The sequence below is a fragment of the Melanostigma gelatinosum genome (genome assembly GCF_949748355.1).
Source record: "Melanostigma gelatinosum genome assembly, chromosome: 4".
Classification (NCBI taxonomy): domain Eukaryota; kingdom Metazoa; phylum Chordata; class Actinopteri; order Perciformes; family Zoarcidae; genus Melanostigma; species Melanostigma gelatinosum.
In genome coordinates this window covers 27,909,891-27,929,408 of record NC_136637.1, presented here as the reverse complement: position 1 = coordinate 27,929,408, position 19,518 = coordinate 27,909,891, and the positions used below count along the sequence as shown (strand labels likewise).

Sequence of the window (19,518 nt, the reverse complement as noted above, 5' to 3'; positions counted from 1 at the left end):
ATGAACGTCATCCTGCTGCTACCTGTCCAACTATCCTGCTGGAGTTCATTCTTTCGTCAGTACTGAAACCTCACTTCCCAAAGTCCTGAGAGCCTGCAGCTCGCTCCACCAACCAGAAATAATTCAATAAGAACACAAAGTCTCACAAAAGAGTCCGTGTTAATCTAATTACACCTGATTATAGTTCCTAATTTTCATAATCCTGATTACATGTAATCCGTTACTACCGGACCTGGCATGTGACCACAAGTGACCAAATGTCCTGAACCATAACCGGCAGCAGGATATCCCAACCTGGTGTTGAATTGTGACTTACTAGACCACCTACGTATGAGTCTTTCATTTGCTGCAATTCAGAAGAAAAGCGGTGATGAATAGATGAACGAGCCAAAGTGGATAAATATTTCAGAATGTGCCAGTGGAACATCGAGTGTAAGCAAGCAACTTAGCGACTGGTCCTTATTCTGCTTCCTTATTTTATGATAGGTATAAAAGTACGACAAAGTGAATTGAACTGGCAAAAAATGAAAGCATAAGAAGACTGAAAGAACATTTGGAGTTAACTGTTAATCTAAATATAGAGAAACGCAGAAAAAAATGAAAGAAAATAAAGAAATAGTTCTTTAATGGAGGTTTATTTCTTGCCATGTGAGCCCCAAGGACCAACCTTAACATGCATTCAATCAAAAAATAAACTGCACGAGATCAGTTCAGTTGACCAGTTGGATCAGATTCATATGCCACTTTATTGATTGCCATGGTTTGACATATACAACAGCACATAAAGACAACATTAGCAGCCATAAAAAGTCAGACTGTGGTGGTGTTTTATGATCCGGTTCATCCTCCTGAGGTGCCTCTCTGAGCCAGCCAGCGCCGGGGGACTGATTTACTCGTCACACAAGGGCGACATATTTAGACGGTGTGTGCTGGAGGTAGTCGGTAAAGCTGGCGGGGCAGAAAATGACCCAGACAGTGGGAGTGTGGAGGACTAGAGGGACTCGCCGGTTAACCTCCCGCCATTAAACCAGACGTGATTTCTGACCAAGGGCCAGGGGACAATGGACTGCACTACACTAATTACACACGCTGACATGGATAATAGGAAATGTGCTCGCTCTTTATGAGGACGAACAGACGTCTGTGGATCCGTCTTCAACAATTTGTAGTCGTAGCAGAAATAAAAGGTCTTAAATGTAGCTTCTCAGACGTGTGGTCTGTGCAGTAAAAGCAAAAAGGTCCAATTAAATCCGTCTAATGACTGCAGGGAGGAAAGACTGCGAGGTAGCAGAGCACGTGACTCAATGAGATGGACTTGGCCCCATACGCTTCAGGTAAATAACTCCGATGTAATGCATTTCTTATATAAGTAATTATGTCTATGTTTATATTGACCTGCCCAGGTGTCAAATTCAAGAAAATACTGTATAGAATACTGTAGAATAGAATAGAATGGAGTATAATATATTTGAATATAATAGATTAAAATAGAATATAATACTGCAGAACATATTATAACAATGTAGAATATAATCTAAATTTACGGAGGCATTTATAATGTATTCATGTCATATCATGTAATGTGGCTATTTGTATTTAAGTGGAATAAACTTTGATTTGCAAAATAGAATAGAATCGCATAGAAGAGCAATTTCCCTTTACTGTATCACAAAATGGTATTTTGAAATCAAAATAGCTCTTTTGATTTTTTAGCTGTTATGAAGCCAGATCATTTTTCAAATATGTGGTGATAAAAAAGAAAGCGTCTCTTTCATTTACTGTAATGATAATACAATTCAAATATAATTTATGATGTCAATCATTTAGGCTATTAGAGATCATTCAACTGTACTTTTAAGGTTAAATGTAAGACTTCAAGTACAAAAAGTTAATAGAAAAAGTGTTGTAAATAAAAGTCAGTGAACAGATGTACAGTAGAGCTGGATCACAACACAAAAAATATTGACATCTTGCACTATATTATGTTGATTATTCAAGTCAAATTATATCAACAAGTGTTTGTTGATCTACAAATTGTACCTAACCCTAAATATTTTTTGATTTATCATTTATTTATTTACTTATTCTTGTTTTTTATTATTTTTTATGTATATATTTGCATCTATTTTTCTCACCCTATGCATCAACTTCCGTGTCATATTTTTTAATGTTTTAGTTTTGTTTGTTTCTGTAAGAAGAGAGAGAGACGTACAGCAGCAACACTTCACTGTCCCGCCTCTGACAGTAAAGCGGGTAACCAAAGATTCAAAAACAATACGTCTTCCCACAATGCACCGCGCGCACCCTCTCCTCGCAGCATTACCTCATCCCACAATCCACCGCGAGACTAAGAATCTTCTGGGTGGTCGTCATGGCAACGCGCCTTATCGAAAGGGCTGGTTTCCCTCCTCCCTCCTCCCTGCGCTAACGACACGCCCCCCCAGCCAATAGGAGAGCCCCGTCGTGACATCATGGCTATTTTTAGAGAGGCAGCGGCAGCAGATAAGGTTTAGCCTCCACGCTGCCGGGCTCAGAGTATACACACACGCGCACCCGGAGCAGAGCGAGCACCGCGGACCAACAGTCTCGGTGGCTGACGAGAAACAGTGAAGAGCCACTCAACGGACTCGATACAAGTCTGGATACTTTGGTGACATCTTTGTGAACTGGTACACTGATAGAAGTCAGTCTCATCAAGAACACTGCGCACTCCAAAGTTTGGAACTTCTTTTTACGCACAGAGAGGACGTTTTGGAAACCAGTGTGTTTTTTCCAGAAGAACCGGGGGAGGAAAAGTTGTTTTGCTGAAGACTTTAGCAGCTACTTCGGTTCCTCTTCCATGTATACCAAGATGGAAACTACTTTCTATGACGACTCACTCAACGCTTTCTCCCAGCACGACAGCGCCGGCTTCGGCTACAGCAACCCCAAAGTGCTGAAGCGCAACATGACGCTGAACCTCGCCGATCCGTCCGGCGCCCTGAAGCCTCACCTCCGCGCCAAAGCCGGCGACATCCTCACCTCCCCCGACGTGGGCTTGCTGAAGCTGGCCTCGCCGGAGCTGGAGCGGCTCATCATCCAGTCCAGCAACGGGCTCATCACCACCACGCCGACCCCGACCCAGTTCATGTGTCCCAAGAATGTCACGGACGAGCAGGAGGGCTTCGCCGAGGGGTTCGTCCGAGCCCTGGCGGAGCTTCACCACCAGCACATGCCGGGCACCGCCAACGTGAGTGTCCCCTCGGCTCCTCAGACCGGTGTCAACGCCGCGCTTCCGCCGGTTGCCGGTGCCGCCGTGTACAACAACAACGCAGCCATGCGCTCCGACTCGCCGGTTTACGAGGACTTGAACACTTTCCACCCGGCCATCAGCACGGTATCGGCACCGGGTTACACCATCTCGGCTATGTCCTTTCCCACCGCCCCGCCGCAGCTCCCCCCCATCTACGGGCAGCCCTCCCGGCTCTCGGCGCTCAAAGAGGAGCCCCAAACTGTGCCGGAGATGCCAGGGGAGACGCCTCCTCTCTCCCCGATCGACATGGAGAACCAGGAGCGCATCAAGGCCGAGAGAAAGCGGATGAGGAACCGCGTCGCCGCGTCCAAGTGCCGGAAGAGGAAGCTGGAGCGCATCTCCAGACTGGAGGACAAAGTCAAGAACCTCAAGTCCCAGAACTCGGAGCTCGCGTCCACCGCCAACATGCTGCGCGAGCAGGTGGCCCAGCTGAAGCAGAAGGTGATGAACCACGTCAACAGCGGGTGCCAGCTCATGTTAACGCAGCAGCTCCAGACCTTCTGAGGAGGTGACAGCAGAGAGAGAGAGAGATTAAAGACGGTGGTTGAACGAACCGGACGCGTCCTGTGAGAGTGTGAGTGGCTGCGTCTCCCGTAAATCGTGACGGGGTTTTGGGATGATGTGGCGCGACACTGGCAGGACCGGGGGGGGGGGGGCTGCACTGAAGTTCCTGAAGTGCCACGCGCTCCCCGGTGGCGCGTCCCCAGAGAGGGGCTCGGGACAGTGACAGCAGCCATGAACAAGAGGGGGGGGGGGGGGGGGGGCATGGCAACAAACAGGATGCCTTTCTGTATCTGTTTCATGCTGTATTTCTTTCTTTTTTTAAACAGAACTGGACTGAAGTTTTCTTGATTTTTTTTTTTTTACTGTCTACACCCAGCTCTGCATGGACCTTATCATGATCATCAAAGGAGAAATTCAGTATTGGGTTCCTAAAGATCCCTTTAGGAACCTGCAATGGAGACTTTTCTTGCTGTGTAGCCATAAAGGCCTCGAACTTGGGCGTGTTGGCCAACTCTAAACGGCTGAGACGTTGTAACAAAAGCTGCCTGACTTCTGACTTACAGTACAATGTACTTGTTTCTTTCTTAATTGTAAGAAGGTCAATTAGAAAAGCTTCAAGATTTACTTGTTTTTTTCTAAACTTGTTTTAATGGGGTTTCACTCATTGTTATATGTATATAAGATCAACTCGGAGTACTTATGTTTACCATTTGTAATAAGAATACTGTATACATTTTTTTTAAATGTTTTGTTTTCTGATCACTTCAGAAACGTATCAATATTTAAGAAAATAAACCAGATCAAATGAAGCAACATTGCCTCTGTGTTCTTCGTACGTGTGTGTGTGTGTGTGTGTGTGTGTGTGTGTGTGTGTGTGTGCGCGTGAGAAAAAGAAAGAAAAAGTGGGTGTGCCATGTCACGAGCTCAAACAATAAAGCATGTTGCAACATGTTGCAAGAGCTGGTAGAGTTCCCAGCACCTGGTAAATTCCATTAGAGCAGGTATCGATCCGGGCTGAGTGATGGTGCTCCAGGCTCACTGAAGGAGATCAGGTCCAGCTAGAGCTTGAGATATCTCCACTGTATGTCTCACACAGACTGCTATACCTGCAGAGTACACATGTCTTATAAAACCTCCCATTGTTCTCAGGTGTTGACACAATACACTGTTATTACAACAGGTTAAAGTAAGCAACATATGAGGTGTCACTGATTTGACACATAAACAGGAAAGTCAGCACTACTTCCTGTCCTCGTGTGACTTGAGAAAGCCTCATGTCGAAACAAATATACATTTTAGGTCCTGTATTGCAAGTGAATACATATATATATATACTCCATAAAACATAAAGTACCACTTTGGTGTGTTTTCTGGATACATTGTAGACTGCAATGTACTTTTAATGAGTACAAAAGTAGCTTAGAGGAACAAATAATCAATATGTTGAATATGTTCAGGTATGACCAGAGTTATTTTGACGAACACATGTATATGTACCTTGTATATCTGTATACAACTGAAAGTAAATGAACTTAATATCCACAGTAAACCCAGCAAATATTATAATCCTCATCCCTGCATATAGACTCGAGTGGCAGCAGGCGAATGTGTCGGGACGAGGTCAGGTGTGGCAGTCAGGTTACAGTGTGTGGAACTCTCACGAGCCACCAGTGTGTCCTGCTTGTAATGAACCACTAGAGGGCGACACAGACCCATTGGCCTGAAAGATTAAATGAAAAGTCTTCACGTCTTCTCTGCAGCTTGTATGAGTCATTGCTTTAATGAACACAGACCTGTCATGATTTCAAGAGTCAAAGAAACAGGACAGGTTATTAAATGGATGGAGTGAAGGATAACGTGATAAAATATATAATATATAATATATATATGATCTATATATATATCATATATATATATATGATATATATATACATATGTTTCATTGTCCACTTTGCCCACATTGTTCTTTTTTTCTTTTATATACATTTATTCGAAAGGAATATTTTCACAACATGGTTTTATGCATAAAGCAGCTAATTCAACTGTTTGAGTCTAATTGTTTTATCTTAAAAAACAAATAAAATGTAATTACATGAGGGTAATTCAATATCAATTATTATATCTATACAATTAAATTGTAAAAAAATTAAGAAATTTGATGGTCTGGGGTGGACTTACTCATTATTTATTCATTCATGAGGTCCAGAAAAACAATTTTTATTCATATATTATTTTCTTACATTCAAGATTCAATCATTTATCGCCATATCAAGTTGATTTTGCGCTCATTAACAAAGCATATAATCATATTGCTTACACAACACAAATACACTACAGTGCCATATCGTTGTAATCATCGGCATGATTCTAATTCCTCTGTAAATCTGCTTTAGCCTGTTCTGATTTCTTAAACCTGGGGCAGCGTGACATCATTTCCGGAAGGCGGAGTCCTGCCCCTTCCATATAAGGAGAGGGAGCGCTCGGAAGATCCACGTCACGTCAGAGGAGGAGGCGGGCATCACGGGAAGTGAGTCTGTAATCTCTGCATAATGCTGCGAGGTGAACCCTGAGAAGTTCACACGGCTCTTCACAGGGCAGCTGGAAGGGGTCACGCCGTGGCAGTCGGGGCCCTCGTTCAGGCCGGGGCCCCCATCTACGCTCTGGATCTGCAAGGCAAAACCCCCGTTTTGAATGAATAAGAAACCTGTTCTTCGTTGCCTTAAAATTAGCCTTTTATATCTATACTGAGCGGGTTTTCTTCACGGAGCTGGCCGCCATGTTTCTACAGGAGCCCAGAAAGGACAAACCAACCTGCTTCTACTCCACACGCAGGGGGCGCTGTTGTTTTCGTCTCCAGGGCTAAACACACATGAATCCTCCATTGGCCTTAAGGAGCTGCAGACTACTACTTTCTGCAAACTGCAAACTGCAAACTGCAAACTGCTACTTTCACTTTACGTTCACTTTTTTTGAGATGTTAAACGGAAGCTGCAAACAAACAAGCTGTCACGATATCTTGTTTTCAGAAGCCAGCTTTTTACCTCCGCACACCGATTTATTTGACCTCGATCCGGTCCTCACCACCGAGCACCTGATCCTTTTATATAGCTTGTATGGAGTGTTGTGTTTTTATGTATTAAAATCCATATATGTTGATGTCTGGATGTGATGTGTTGTGTTTTTAATGTACACTTTTTAAAAGCAGATATTGCACATATGCAAACCTTAGACGATAACATTTTTATATTCTATTGTCTAAACTCCAGATAATCCCAGAGGAGCTCTGAGTACAGAGGCCCTGCGTTCTGCTCTCTTCTCAGCTGTTAATCAGAACCATGATGGAGTGGTAACCGCTCTCATAGACAGAGGCGTGAATGTGAACGCTCCTCTCCTGTTGTCAGCTGAGCTGGGGCCCACTGAGGTCTTCAGGTAAGTGTTCAACACGGACTAAATGTTGCCAAAACATAATGACGTGTCTCTTCCACACATCTGACAACAATGGGGCATCAGTGACTTTGTAGCTCACATTGCTGACTGCTCCAGTGTTATTCTACACTACCACCAGGGGGCACCAGTGAATGATACTGTTCATGTTTACACTTGGTGGCTTTAAATTTGCTTTTGCAAATATTGTTTTTCAGATTTTTGCATGCGACAAACCATGACATGTACAGTATACAACAGAACATAGAATATAAACATATCTATATAACATTCAACACAGTTCTTGCTCCTATATTACAACATATATTCTATATGTCCATGACTGCAGCTCTTTCTTGATTATGATTATGTGTCTGGATATCGTTGTCAAATCGTTGATGAAATCATACCTCAAACCTTGCATCATATCCTGTGAAAGGTATTGAGGACATGTTTTCTGTGCATACAGTTGCGAAAGAAATAACACTGAAATAAAAGCATGATTGAGAGCTTTTATCTTGGGCTACGAAGTAAGCGTGTCTTGAACACTGAAATCCCAGTTCTGAAACAGACCTCCATGAAAGTAAAGTTTTCTCCATTTGGGTCATTGTCATACTTCAGGTGAGAAACATGTGCTCTTAACTCAAATTGTCCATGAATAAGAGCAAAATAAATAACTTGTAGACATGCTGTGTTCTCTATTTTAATTTGTAAAACTAAATGTTTTGATGTTTCATTCACCTTTTATTGACAAAAGATCTGTAAAGATGCAAGTTGTGCTGGATGATTATAGGCAGGTGAAGGTAACTGCTGGTGATTCACGTCTGCCATGTGATGTGTTTCTTCCTGTATGAATGTAAAAAGGCTGACGAAACTAAGACCAATGACCCCAGAATGACATGGTGGGTTTTTTGTGCTCGTTTTGTGGTTCCTCACTTCTGCAACATGTTCAGTTCTTGCAATTCTTTTGAATCGCTCCCTCGTCACTTTTCCATTGCGCTGCTGTTGTGTAAAACTATTACTGCATCAGGAAATGCTTGGTCAGACCTCAGTGGTCTGTTATGAATGATCACATACGACATATTTTAATTATTATGTGTTTTATTATTAAATAATCATTTAAAGCAGGGGTCTCAAACTCCCGGCCCGCGGGCCGAATCCGGCCCGCCACGTCATTTTATGTGGCCCGCGAATCCGCCAGTAAAATAAAAAAAGTTTAAAAAAACAAATTTTAATAATTTTTTTTTCTTTTTTTAAATTAGACTAATAATAATAAAAATATCCCCATAGTCGAAATTATGAGATAGAAAGTCAAAGTTATGAGATAGAAAGTCAAAAAGATGAGATAGAAAGTCAAAATGATGAGATTGAAAGTTAAAATGATGAGATTGAAAGTTAAAATTATGAGATTGAAAGTCAAATTATGAGATACTTAAACAGTTAGAAGCAGCTCTTTGACTGGTTACTGTACATTTCACATGGAAATGTGTTGTGAGCACATTGAAGACTAGTTTAAACTGTGAATGCAGAGAGTTATTTAACAATATGTTACGAGTCGTTACATTTACAACCGGCCCTTTGTGGGCGACCATGATGCTGATGTGGCCCGGAGTGAAAATGAGTTTGAGACCCCTGACTTAAAGTATTGAAATATTTTTTTTGCGAAAGGATCAAAAACTATTTTATAAAATTAGAACTCAATTAATTTATTCCGGCTAAAAATTCTGTAACTATTTCAAAATGAATCAGTTTAGTTTCGGTTTTTTTAGTTATTTTAACTAACTTTGCTGTACAATGTTTTTAGGTCGGCCTTTGTGAGTGGTAAATAGCAACATTTATTTAAAAAGAATGCATCAAATAAAACTATGTGTTAATGCATTGTAAAGTTTAGAATATGTCCACTAACAACATTTCTCAAGTTGCCTCTTTATTTTCCAATCCAAGAAGATCCCTAATGTTTTTATTCAATTATCTATCAACACAACTTTGGGGTAAAGCGCTGAATTCAATTAAAAATTGAAGTTGGAGCAACTTGGTAGGCTGATGGGTGCATTGCATACACTGCAACTGCAACATATCGATGGTCCGATGGCTGGTGGGAACCTCTTTTGCAACCCGTTCCCTTCACTAATAAAGAAACATTCACGTTCTTAAGGGATTGTTACCCCTTAAAAACCCTAAACCATTCAGATAATCAATCAAATACAACTTAAATAGAAATTATAAGATTAGATCTATTCAAAAGCCTGAAAACCATGCCCTTTTATATTTTGTACATTTCAAAAATAAAAAGACATTTCAGCAATGGATGGAGGACTGACCGGGCCCAGAGGCCCAACATATCAGGAGCCCCCTGGCTTTTACTTACAAAATGTAATGCAAAGAGACATTTCCAACCAAGAGACTCAGAATGACCACAAAGAAATATATAACGACTCCAAAGAGACACAAAACAACTACAAAGAGATGCAAAACAGCTGCAAAATGACTCAACGAGACTCACAGCGGCTATGAAAGGGGAAGAAACATTCACAAAGAGACACAGAAAGCTGCAAAGAGACACAATGAGGCCCACAGTGACACTACAGAAGACATACAAAGCAACGAAAGAGCATCAAAATAACTACAATGAGATCCCAAAGAGACACAAAGAGAGATGCATGAAGACAACAGACACAAAACAGAAAGAGAATCATAGTTTGTGTGTCTTGCCTCTGTAGTAGAGAGGTGGTGGGGCCTTTTTCATGACTGTGCCCTTGAGGGGCCAATTGTGTCAAAACCTGCCCACGTTTGGATGGTTTCATGTCACTTCACAAGTTAGGAAAGTTGATGAAGTGTTTTTACTCTTCGTCCCAAAAGAAGAACCAAATGTGTGACACAACTTCTTTCCAGTTCAGACCTCCTCTGAAACGTTTTTTAATGAATTCAGGATCTGAGTGTCTTTATGAAACACACTGATTCATTCAAAGAGAGCCTTTTGTCCATACGTAACACCTTCAACAGCCCTCTGAGGGGTAACAGGAGGAAATGACAAACCACAGGCAGGGTTTGAACCCACAACCTTCAGACTCTGCAGCTTCTATACCAGTTGATCTTTCAAGACTTCTTAAAATGTGTTAATTCTTCAGATTAAATCAAAGATTAGGGTATTGCTCCACCTTTGTTGGGCTTTGTGTCACGTTTCGTGTATCTCAAAGTTTTTTTAAAACCCTTAAAATATTTTTTGTTGCCGGCTTTCCTTTTAACGGGTTTTTGAACTGTAGTTTAAGGAGTTTTAAGGGGTAACATAATGATAATGCAGACATCTATCTGTAGACAATAGTAGACAACTATTAGTGCATCCTTAGTTAGAAGACTCGTTAAAGACTCAATAATCTTCCGGGATTTTTAAAGTCTGGTGTCAGGCCAGCTCAACACCTTTTGATTGCATCTTTATATCTTATATCTTTTACATATATATATTTATTTATATGTATTATATTTAGCAAACTTAATGTATAACCTGGCCAATATTAGAATGAGATTAATTACGAAATAGAATTGAGATTTTGTTTTGTGTTGAACCTTAAAAATATATATTTTGTCATATTGTGGTCTGGGTTTACAGCTGCACGTGCAATGACGTCGGGAGTTGCGCTCGCTGTACGTCACGTGACGGCCACTATGCGTCACGTGTCTCTGTTGTTGTCGGAGCCGCCGCAGTCTTGCAGACTCTCCTGGAGTAAAGTTTGAAATGGCACGAAACGAGGAGAAACAACAAGGGAAGCTGAACAGACTGTGGCTGCAGAAAGAGAGGGAAGGTGCGCAGCTGTCCGCCGGAACAAACACTTTCATTTTATTCATATGTGACCGATAAAAACACCTACCGCTAGCTTAAACTGTTAGCTAACGTCCCAGCGATGCTAACTCACGGTCGTTAGATTAACTGGTTTAAATGAAGGAAAGAAGAGAACTAATGTGCTTTATGTACGTAATATTAAAAGGCACTCATCCCTTCTTTATAGGACCGATTTATCTCTTCACCATGCCGACATATTGTTTTATATTTATTCCCATTCTGAGTTTATTCTTTCAGTCAGTATTAGGTGTCATACATCATATAATTCAGGGGAACCTGCCCTTTCTTTCTGATGCAGTGTGAAGTCACCATTATGCATTAATTTCCTGTGTTTGAGTATACCAATGTGACATTTAAAAGAGCCCCACCAGTGAAATACTGTTGAATAACTCCGTAGTCAACAAGGGGGATTGTTTGTGTTTAATTGTGAGAAGATGTTTAGGTGTTATGGCTCTTTGTGTGAGGTTTGGTACAAATACAACTTTTCCTCTCTGAGTTACAACCATTTATTGGATTTTTGTTCTGGGCCAGCCACCGTGTTTTTGTTTGTTTTGTATTGGTCACCATGTTGCTCAGAGTAAATACTGAGCTCCTCAAGAAACCAAAACTAATGTTTTCTCTTAAAATGTAATTTACAGAGGGACGCCTCAAGGATGTACATGAGCGGAGACCCAAGCTGGTAATGAAGACGCACTTCACCTCAACTCACTTCTACTATTTTACTAGTTTGTTTCAGCCATCCCCTTTCTTTTGCAGTCTACTCTTAATTCAGTTTCCTCTGTGAAAAAGTGGATACCCAGCATCAAGAATGAAATAGAGTATTATTTGCAGGTGAGTGTATTGTTAGTTATGTGTAGGGTTAGATTGATTCCACGGAGATGGTTTCTGTCTGAAGTTAAATGTCTGTTTTTGTCGTTTCCCTCTCAGCAGTCGCAGCTGTCTCATTACCCGGAGAGGAAGATAGCCGAGTTCCAGCTGCACATCGAGGCCTTGGAAAGAGAATACAAAAGATTCATCACCAAACTACGAGTGCTGGACCCCGCCTGCAAACATCAGCCCTGGACTCCTCGAGCATACTGCAAGAGGAGAGCAGACACACAGGACTCTCCAAGTATCGGTCAGTGTGTTAAAGCTCGTGAATAATCTCTCACGTACAGGAACAGTTTGTGCTCTTATTAAATATAGTTTTAATCAGCATCATGTTTTGACTCTTTTTAAAGAATAGTTCATTCAAGAATGTTTGTCACGACAGAACAGATCTACGTCCCGAGGAGTTTCTCTCGAAAATGTTTGTACAACAAGATGTCTGAATAAATATTTCATGTTTAGAGTTTCCAAGACACACATGAAGACGGTGAAGTCCTCTGTCAGGTGACTGTAGGATGAGTAGAGCCTCGGGAGAAAGTAAACTGTACTACTCTGGACCAATGTGTGATTGTTAGACTTGAGAACACAGTTTTTGCTGTTGTCTAATATCCTTTTGTTTCTGACTGAATTTAATTTTGGGTGAACGGTTTATTGAAGCCAGAAGTAGCTAACCCTTCGTCCCTCTATGTGTCTTCGCTCTCATTCACAGTGAAACACCCTCGGCCCTGTGACTCACATGATGGTGGACCTGATCAGAGTGGAGGTGAGAGTGACTCGGCCAGCAGTTGGACAGGATGTCACAAACCCTCAGCCCCTGAGAGAAAGTCGCCTCTCAGCCATTCGCAGAGCAGGTCTCAAACCCTTGTCCCCACCAACCCAAACTCAGAAACCTCAGACCAGGACCAGCCCCTCTCCTTTGACCACACGAGGCTGGCGGTGGCCACTGCCGCGTTCAGAGGACCGCCACTTCAGCGAGGCTCCTCTCAAACACAGAGCCTAGCCCGGGTGCTGCAGTCCGGCCTGCCAAACCTGAGTAACGCCTCAGTGAGACAGACGCTTTCAACCCAGAGCAGAGACGCACGGAACGTCAAAGACCGTAAGTCAGACTGTGAAGCAGCAGAAAGGAAACCTGGGAAGTCGTCCGACACTGGGACAACGGAGGAGAGGACAGGTCATGTCCTGGGACTAGACTGTTACTCTTCCTCTGATGAGGACACGTGATGTTTTTCTTTCATCAATACATTTAATGATTCACGTTTGTAACACTTTGATGCTCTGTATTCATTCAAAGGCGTCCTCAGTGGTGTCATATTAGACTATTAGACATGTGGATCACAATATCTGGAATACAGAAATGCTGAATATTAAAGCCCCGCTAACAAGACCTGCGTAAAGGAAAAGCGTATGTGTGCAAGAAAAGACATGAGTAATGTCGTTCATTTCAGGTTGACAGGTTCATTGTGATTTTCAGGCACTACTCCGTTTGTGCGATCAGTCATCGCGACCACATCGATCTCCATTATGCAACACAGAGGAGGGAGACTCCGTGAGAAACAGACGGTAGTTGAGTAGAGATACTTGCTGAGTCAGTGATTCATTTTACTCTCCTTGTCTGGCTGCGTGAACTGGAACAGCAGCACTGAACACGGTCTGGTTAGACCCCACAACGCCACCCTCCCACATAAACCCACCCTGTGCCGCTGCTGCGAGGCCCGCATGACACTTCTGGGAAACAGACTCATCAGCTTGTAGGCTGCAGGCACTCTGTGCAGTTTATGGTTGAGTTTGACGTGGTTACCCTTTTAGTTGGAGCTCTGTGTGCACACTCACTGCAAGGTGGGTTTCCCTTCGTCTCTGCAGGGGCCCTTGAGAGAGGAAATGAAACTTTTTGCAACGGTGGACAGAGCAGAGGTCTGACAGCTTCTCTTGCAGCTGCCACAATACACACAAGTGGTGGGCCAGCTAAGCCTTCTCTGCTGGCCTAGACACAATCACACCGTTATAGCTAATTTCTAATTTAATTATTTTTGATAAATACACTACATGTATTCTAAATATTTGTTCCCATTAGCTCATTGCACAGCTGCACTGTCTTCCTCAGTTGCGCTGCTTGTTTTAAGTCAAGCTTTTTTTCTATCAGATTTCGCCCCTGTGCTGTAGAAACATCTGCCCGAGGCCTTCAGGAAACCCTGCGCAGTTTAATTAAATGGAGACGATATTGTTGATTGTCATATTCTTCAACCAATCAGATCTTTAGTTTGACATGTTGGGTGTGTTCTGTGACGTGCCAGAGCTTCTGGCTGGCCTACAAGTACGTCAGCATTAACGTGCAGCGTGATTGGTCAGTGGGCTAGCGTGACTGTTGTGACGCTAGCTAGCAGAACTTTGTAGTAGTAAGAGTTAAAGTTTGAAGATATGCAAGAAGTTTTTACGTGATGGTACATTGTTAGCGTTTTGGCATGTTGGGCGGTGATAATCCCAATATCTGCTGCCTCTGTCGAGCGGACATTTTCAGCCCTCAAACGCATTAAAACATATTCAAGAAATACAACTGGGGAGGCTCCACTGTCTTCACTGGCGTCCATGAATCGAGAAGGACTTCTTACTGGAACTGAACCGCACCGATGTTCTGAACCGTGTCATTGAACTAACAAAGGAAACAAAGAAAGGAGGATGGACTTTCTCTTGAAAGAGTGAACAGCAGCTCTGGTGAGTGAACTGCTTCTGTTTTTACATCTGCAGTAGCGTTACTGCTGTGTTCATGTTTCTGTCGTGTCGTTTATATGATACGGTGAATATTGTTCCTCTGATGTGAATAATATTTGAATGGTGCCCTTGAGTGTTTGGCGGAATGCGTGTTTTAGCGCCGCAGTTTTGCTGGAATGTGCAGAGGCCTGTTGAATCGTGTTATTCTACCCGCTGTGTTGTCATATAAATATATGAGACTGGTTCTTGTGAGTTTGTTCTTGTCATTGTGTTAATTACATATGTTTTGACTCTATGCGTTGCCCATTAACGACGCAGCATCCCGTCATAATGAGGTTCTCAGGAGGTGGTTGAACCGTAGCAGGACAGCACTGATGTAAAACACACGGCTCGCCACTGACTTTTACACAACATGCAAGATTGACTTTGACGGAGCGGTTTGTCAAAGTGTAGCCCTGTGAGAGACGTCACTGCTGCAGCAAGCTTCGCTGCTCTTCCCTTTATTAAAGCCCACTTTGTGCTCATAAATATATGTAAGCAGATTTTTCTAGTATTAACAGAAATGATGTCTGATGGAAACCGTTGCAACCACAATGAAGTAACTGCTCTGTATCCTACGAAACAAACCCTAAGGTGGCAGAGAGACCGCAGCGGTATTAACCCCTCACTGAGCGTGAGTACGTGCTCAGCTTTCCTGTAAGCTCATCAGTGAGGTATTGCTTGGGGTTAATTCTAACCTCCGCAAAGTATCGCTGTCTCTCGCTGACAGCTTTTCAAAAACAAGAAAGCCAATGCTGAGACATGCGTCCTTTTCATGTGGCAGCAGCATCTTCCCACCAAGAGTGCTGCTGAGACTGCTGTATCACTGTTTACTCACACGCTAATCCTCATAAAGACTGACAGCGTGATAATCATGCTTTTTATTTGAAAACAGGTTGAACACTGAAGATACATGTTGAGATTCAGAGCATGGTTCAGATGTGACAAACCTGAGAGGAAAAGAAATCCCCAGCAACACTACACAGTATGTTACCTGTTGCAATGAGGTGCTGGGTAGGTGACTGTGTTCGTGGTTTCGGTTTTTTCCTTTCGTGGAATATGTGAGAAGGTCTCTTTTCTGATATAGACTTGGTGGTGGTTAGTGACGTGGGGGTCAGCTGAAACCTCTAGCTTCCTCCCTTCAGACTGAGCTGCAGTTTGTCTTCACTCACGTGCAAAGGTTGAACTATAGGAAGCGCATGAAAGACCCACACTGTGATAAAGCGCGATAAAGTTCTGTAGTTTTATGGTAATATCATGCAGCAAGTACTTCTTCATACTATGCATTCAGGTGGAGAGAGATGAGTGGAGGGTTTCTTGGTTTGTGTAAGTTAATGTGCACTTGTCCTCCTGTGGGAGGGGTTTGTGGGTGGTGAGACAGCTGAAGTGAAGACAAGAGGTGCTCAGATTAAAGTACACACCTCCTTCGTGCAGAGGCGACAGATGCACACACAGGTTTGTCTCACAGCAGGACCTGCACCATGAGCTATGACCACCAGAGCCACCCGAGCCCCCAGAGCTATCCGTTCCCGCAGGTGTTCCTGGTGGACGGAAGCGGCGGACCGCAGCACTCTGGACAGCAGCCGAGCCTCGTGCCCTGCTGGTCCTTCCCGCCGGCCCAGGAGAGGGCGAGGGGCCGGGGGAAGAGTCGGGGCTGCATGGGAGTCAGCCCCGGTCTGGCCCTCATCGTGCTGATGCTGTTCCTGCTGGTGTTTGTGGCCCTCGGGTTTGAAGCCTACCAGATTAACAACATGCAGGCAGAGCTGAGAGAGATGAAAACGGTAAGGCAGCAACAGGATGCCGTGGATATGGAAGTGAAAGAAAGAGGGGTTTGTTCTGTTGAGTGTGTGCAGGTGGATAGTTGGGAGGTTTGTGACCGCAGTGTGTAGATGAGGAGGTCAAGAGTCAGAGAAGTGATGACTCTCCGCAGGAGCTGCAAAGATGAATCGATTAGTTGTCAACTATTTAATTAATCGCCAACTTTTTTGATCATCTGTTTTGAGTAAAACTGATCTGATTCTAGCTTCTTAAATGGGAATCTTTTCTGGTTTCTTTACTGAATTACTTCGAGTTGTGGACAAAACAAGATTTTACTATGAAGTTAATTGAGAAAATAATCAACAGATTAATCAACAGTGAAAATAATCGTTAGTTGCCGCCCTACTTTTTCTCAAAATAAGCAATGAAGTAATAATTAAGTGATTGCCATGAAATAATGTCAATATTAACGGCATTACTCTGTGTAGACCGGCTCTCCTTGCAGTTTTAATGGATGCAAATCCTGCAAGTTAAAAAAAAAAAAAGGTGCGACTTCTCTCACCTTTGCAAAGAGAGGAGGTGATGGAGAGGTGTAAGGTGGGAGAGTGGAAAACCAAGCTGGAAAGTTTGATAATTACTTTACTTTGCCATCATTTGAAGAGTTAATTTACCCCACTTCTGCTCTGACATTTAGAAATGCTAACCAGGGACTTAATCGTTCCATCTGTGGTCGCTGCCCAGTGACACAGGATTTCCTCCCTCTGATGTTCTCTGAGTGCTTCTAGAAGAAAGCGCATGTCTGTGTGATGTGGTAATCAGACTTCTCTGCTTCTCCTTTCGTCTCGCTAAAGGTTAAACCCGTGACTGAGTTTGATACGCCTCAGAAGCAAATTGGTAAATATAAACACTTTTCTCTCCACGCCGGAATTATTCCCAACAAAGTGCAAATGTTCCCAACGAAGTGGAGAGAGAGAGATGTGACTCTTATCTGGTTGTTTCAGCTCACGAGCCCGAGGCGAACAGAGAAGAGAAAAAGGACAGACCTGCAGCACACGTGATGGGTAACATGATAATAACAATGTAACGTCTACTCTTTGATAGTCCATCCTGCATATGAATGTAAGGGGTGACATCTTTCCTCCTCTCCTGCAGGGCGCATTGAAATAGAAAAATTCCCGAAGACTTTACGATGGGAGCCGCGGGTGGGTCGGGCCTTCACCTCGGGATCGGTGGCGTACAGGTTCGAAGACGGCGGCCTGCAACTGAACGAGAGCGGACTCTACCACGTCTACTCGCGCGTGGAGTTGATCTTCAAGGACTGCTCGCCCTCGTCCTCGTTCCATCATTCTGTGTTCGTGAGGAGAGCGGGACGCTCCTCGCCATTGAACCTGATGGAGGCCGACAGGGCGGGTTTCTGCTCTCAGCAGCAGAAGCACGCCTGGACCACAGAGAGTTACCTCGCCTCCGCCCTGCAGCTGCAGGAATCCGACAGAGTTTTTGTGAATGTATCGCACCCCTTATATCTTAGTCACTCTCATTACGCCAACTTCTTTGGTCTCTACAAGATCTGAGGGCTTTGTGTGTTTTAGTGTAGTAATGATACTCGTGTCTCTGAATCGTACTCATCTCTTTGATTCCTTGTGTCATAACGTATAATACCTGCACTGAATAGCTTGATATGAAACGGTCTGCAACGTCACAACCCAGGGAAAACATTGCACAGTCTCATTAATGCCAGCTTTAAAATTGGTTGTGAAATATGTGAAGCAAGCTCTCCAGACACATGCGTAAAGAAATATTGTGCCTTTTTTTTTTTTTTTAATAAATGTAGATAGTCAGTAAACACTAACAAGCTGATTTAGTGTTACCATTTAAAAACATATATTTATTTTAGGGTGGATCTGGGATCTGATGTCTAAATGTGTGACATAATGGTTGGAAATGAATAAAGATATAATTTAAGTTGATTTTCATTGACGGTGTTTTATGTCTGAGCATGTAATGAACACCCACACGAGTTTTGTTCATGACCACTGGAAAGTATTTAGATAAGTACACCAACTCAAAATGTGGTGTTTCTCCTTTCCATATATTCCATCGAGCAGAAGTCTAGAAACAGGCAGCGTTGTACTCTGACAAATGCACTTATACTCCAAAGGAACACGAGTACTTCTTAAGGTTAAGCTTACAGAGCACGATGCAGGGCGCTTGCATCGGTGCAGTTTGACACCCTCGTAGCGATGTTCTGCTTCAGTACACCACAAACATTCATGTTGTGTGAGAAGACGTGCAGGCTCGGGCACAGATGAGGGGACCAAACAGTGGCAGGTTTGACGTCTGCTTCCTTCCTGTGTGAATATCACGAGGGTCTCGCGTCTGTGCAGGTCGATTTTTTGTGAAATGGTTTGTGCTTCTTTTAATCCACGTGGCTCACGTGTTAACTCAAATATGTTAGTTTCTTTCTCCAGACCTCGCGTGCATCGTAATAACAACCGGATAATTATGTTTTAAGGTGAACAAATTAACGTTTTTCTCTCATTTTTGGCGAAACCACAAACTACTCAAATAATCTTCCGAGCAACAGAATCAAACATTTTTGTTTTGTATACTTGTACTTAGTGCAACAAGTTGATTCATGAGGGATATTGTGCAGTTGACCTAGAGGATCATCTCCCTTCATCTCATGTTTCAGAACACTTCAGGAAGCAAATGAGCAAAAAATAAGCAACATTTCACAAAACAAATCAATGGTGTGAAAGGTTTAGCTAAGACCCAAATCAAGACGCAGGTTTACTTACTTTGGAATCAACAGACTTCTTTGGTTGCATCTTGTTCCAATAATCATGAAAATAAACCACAAAATATCTTTTGTAGTTTAGGGCTTCTGCAGTAATTAAGGGCTTTTGTAGTTTAGGGCTTCTGCAGTAAGGTATTCTATAGTTAAGGGCTTTTGTAGTTTATGGCTTCTGCAGTAAGGTATTCCATAGTTAAGGGTTTTTGTAGTTTAGGGCTTCTGCAGTAAGGTATTCCATAGTTAAGGGCTTTTGTAGTTTATGGCTTCTGCAGTAAGGTATTCCATAGTTAAGGGTTT

General features: G+C 42.8%; 3 protein-coding genes across 3 annotated transcripts; all 3 read left to right on the top strand.

Moving 5' to 3' along the window:
• The first annotated feature begins 2,544 nt into the window (after positions 1 to 2,544).
• Positions 2,545 to 3,934, top strand: jun (Jun proto-oncogene, AP-1 transcription factor subunit). The gene has a single exon (XM_079267874.1). The coding sequence runs from the start codon at positions 2,840 to 2,842 to the stop codon at positions 3,794 to 3,796; it is 957 nt and encodes a 318-aa protein (XP_079124000.1). The 5' UTR covers positions 2,545 to 2,839; the 3' UTR covers positions 3,797 to 3,934.
• Positions 3,935 to 10,896: 6,962 nt separating this feature from the next.
• On the top strand, positions 10,897 to 16,118 carry LOC306776680 (uncharacterized protein). Its single transcript, XM_079267464.1, has 5 exons — positions 10,897 to 11,019; positions 11,696 to 11,736; positions 11,814 to 11,888; positions 11,985 to 12,174; positions 12,634 to 16,118. The coding sequence occupies exons 1-5, from the start codon at positions 10,953 to 10,955 to the stop codon at positions 13,143 to 13,145; spliced, it is 885 nt and encodes a 294-aa protein (XP_079123590.1). The 5' UTR covers positions 10,897 to 10,952; the 3' UTR covers positions 13,146 to 16,118.
• Positions 16,119 to 16,129: 11 nt separating this feature from the next.
• Positions 16,130 to 18,228, top strand: faslg (Fas ligand (TNF superfamily, member 6)). The gene is made up of 4 exons (XM_079267465.1): positions 16,130 to 16,450; positions 17,279 to 17,321; positions 17,429 to 17,488; positions 17,580 to 18,228. The coding sequence occupies exons 1-4, from the start codon at positions 16,151 to 16,153 to the stop codon at positions 17,996 to 17,998; spliced, it is 822 nt and encodes a 273-aa protein (XP_079123591.1). The 5' UTR covers positions 16,130 to 16,150; the 3' UTR covers positions 17,999 to 18,228.
• The last annotated feature ends 1,290 nt before the right edge of the window (positions 18,229 to 19,518 follow it).

Bases quoted from the DNA above. Each gene is read 5' to 3' on its own strand.
- faslg (XM_079267465.1), top strand. From the start codon at position 16,151: ATGAGCTATGACCACCAGAGCCACCCGAGCCCCCAGAGCTATCCGTTC. The intron at 16,451-17,278 runs GTAAGGCAGCAA...GTCTCGCTAAAG, and splicing joins AGCTGAGAGAGATGAAAACG to GTTAAACCCGTGACTGAGTT. The intron at 17,322-17,428 runs GTAAATATAAAC...TGGTTGTTTCAG, and splicing joins TACGCCTCAGAAGCAAATTG to CTCACGAGCCCGAGGCGAAC.
- LOC306776680 (XM_079267464.1), top strand. From the start codon at position 10,953: ATGGCACGAAACGAGGAGAAACAACAAGGGAAGCTGAACAGACTGTGG. The intron at 11,737-11,813 runs GTAATGAAGACG...TTTCTTTTGCAG, and splicing joins ATGAGCGGAGACCCAAGCTG to TCTACTCTTAATTCAGTTTC. The intron at 11,889-11,984 runs GTGAGTGTATTG...TTTCCCTCTCAG, and splicing joins AAATAGAGTATTATTTGCAG to CAGTCGCAGCTGTCTCATTA.
- jun (XM_079267874.1), top strand. From the start codon at position 2,840: ATGTATACCAAGATGGAAACTACTTTCTATGACGACTCACTCAACGCT.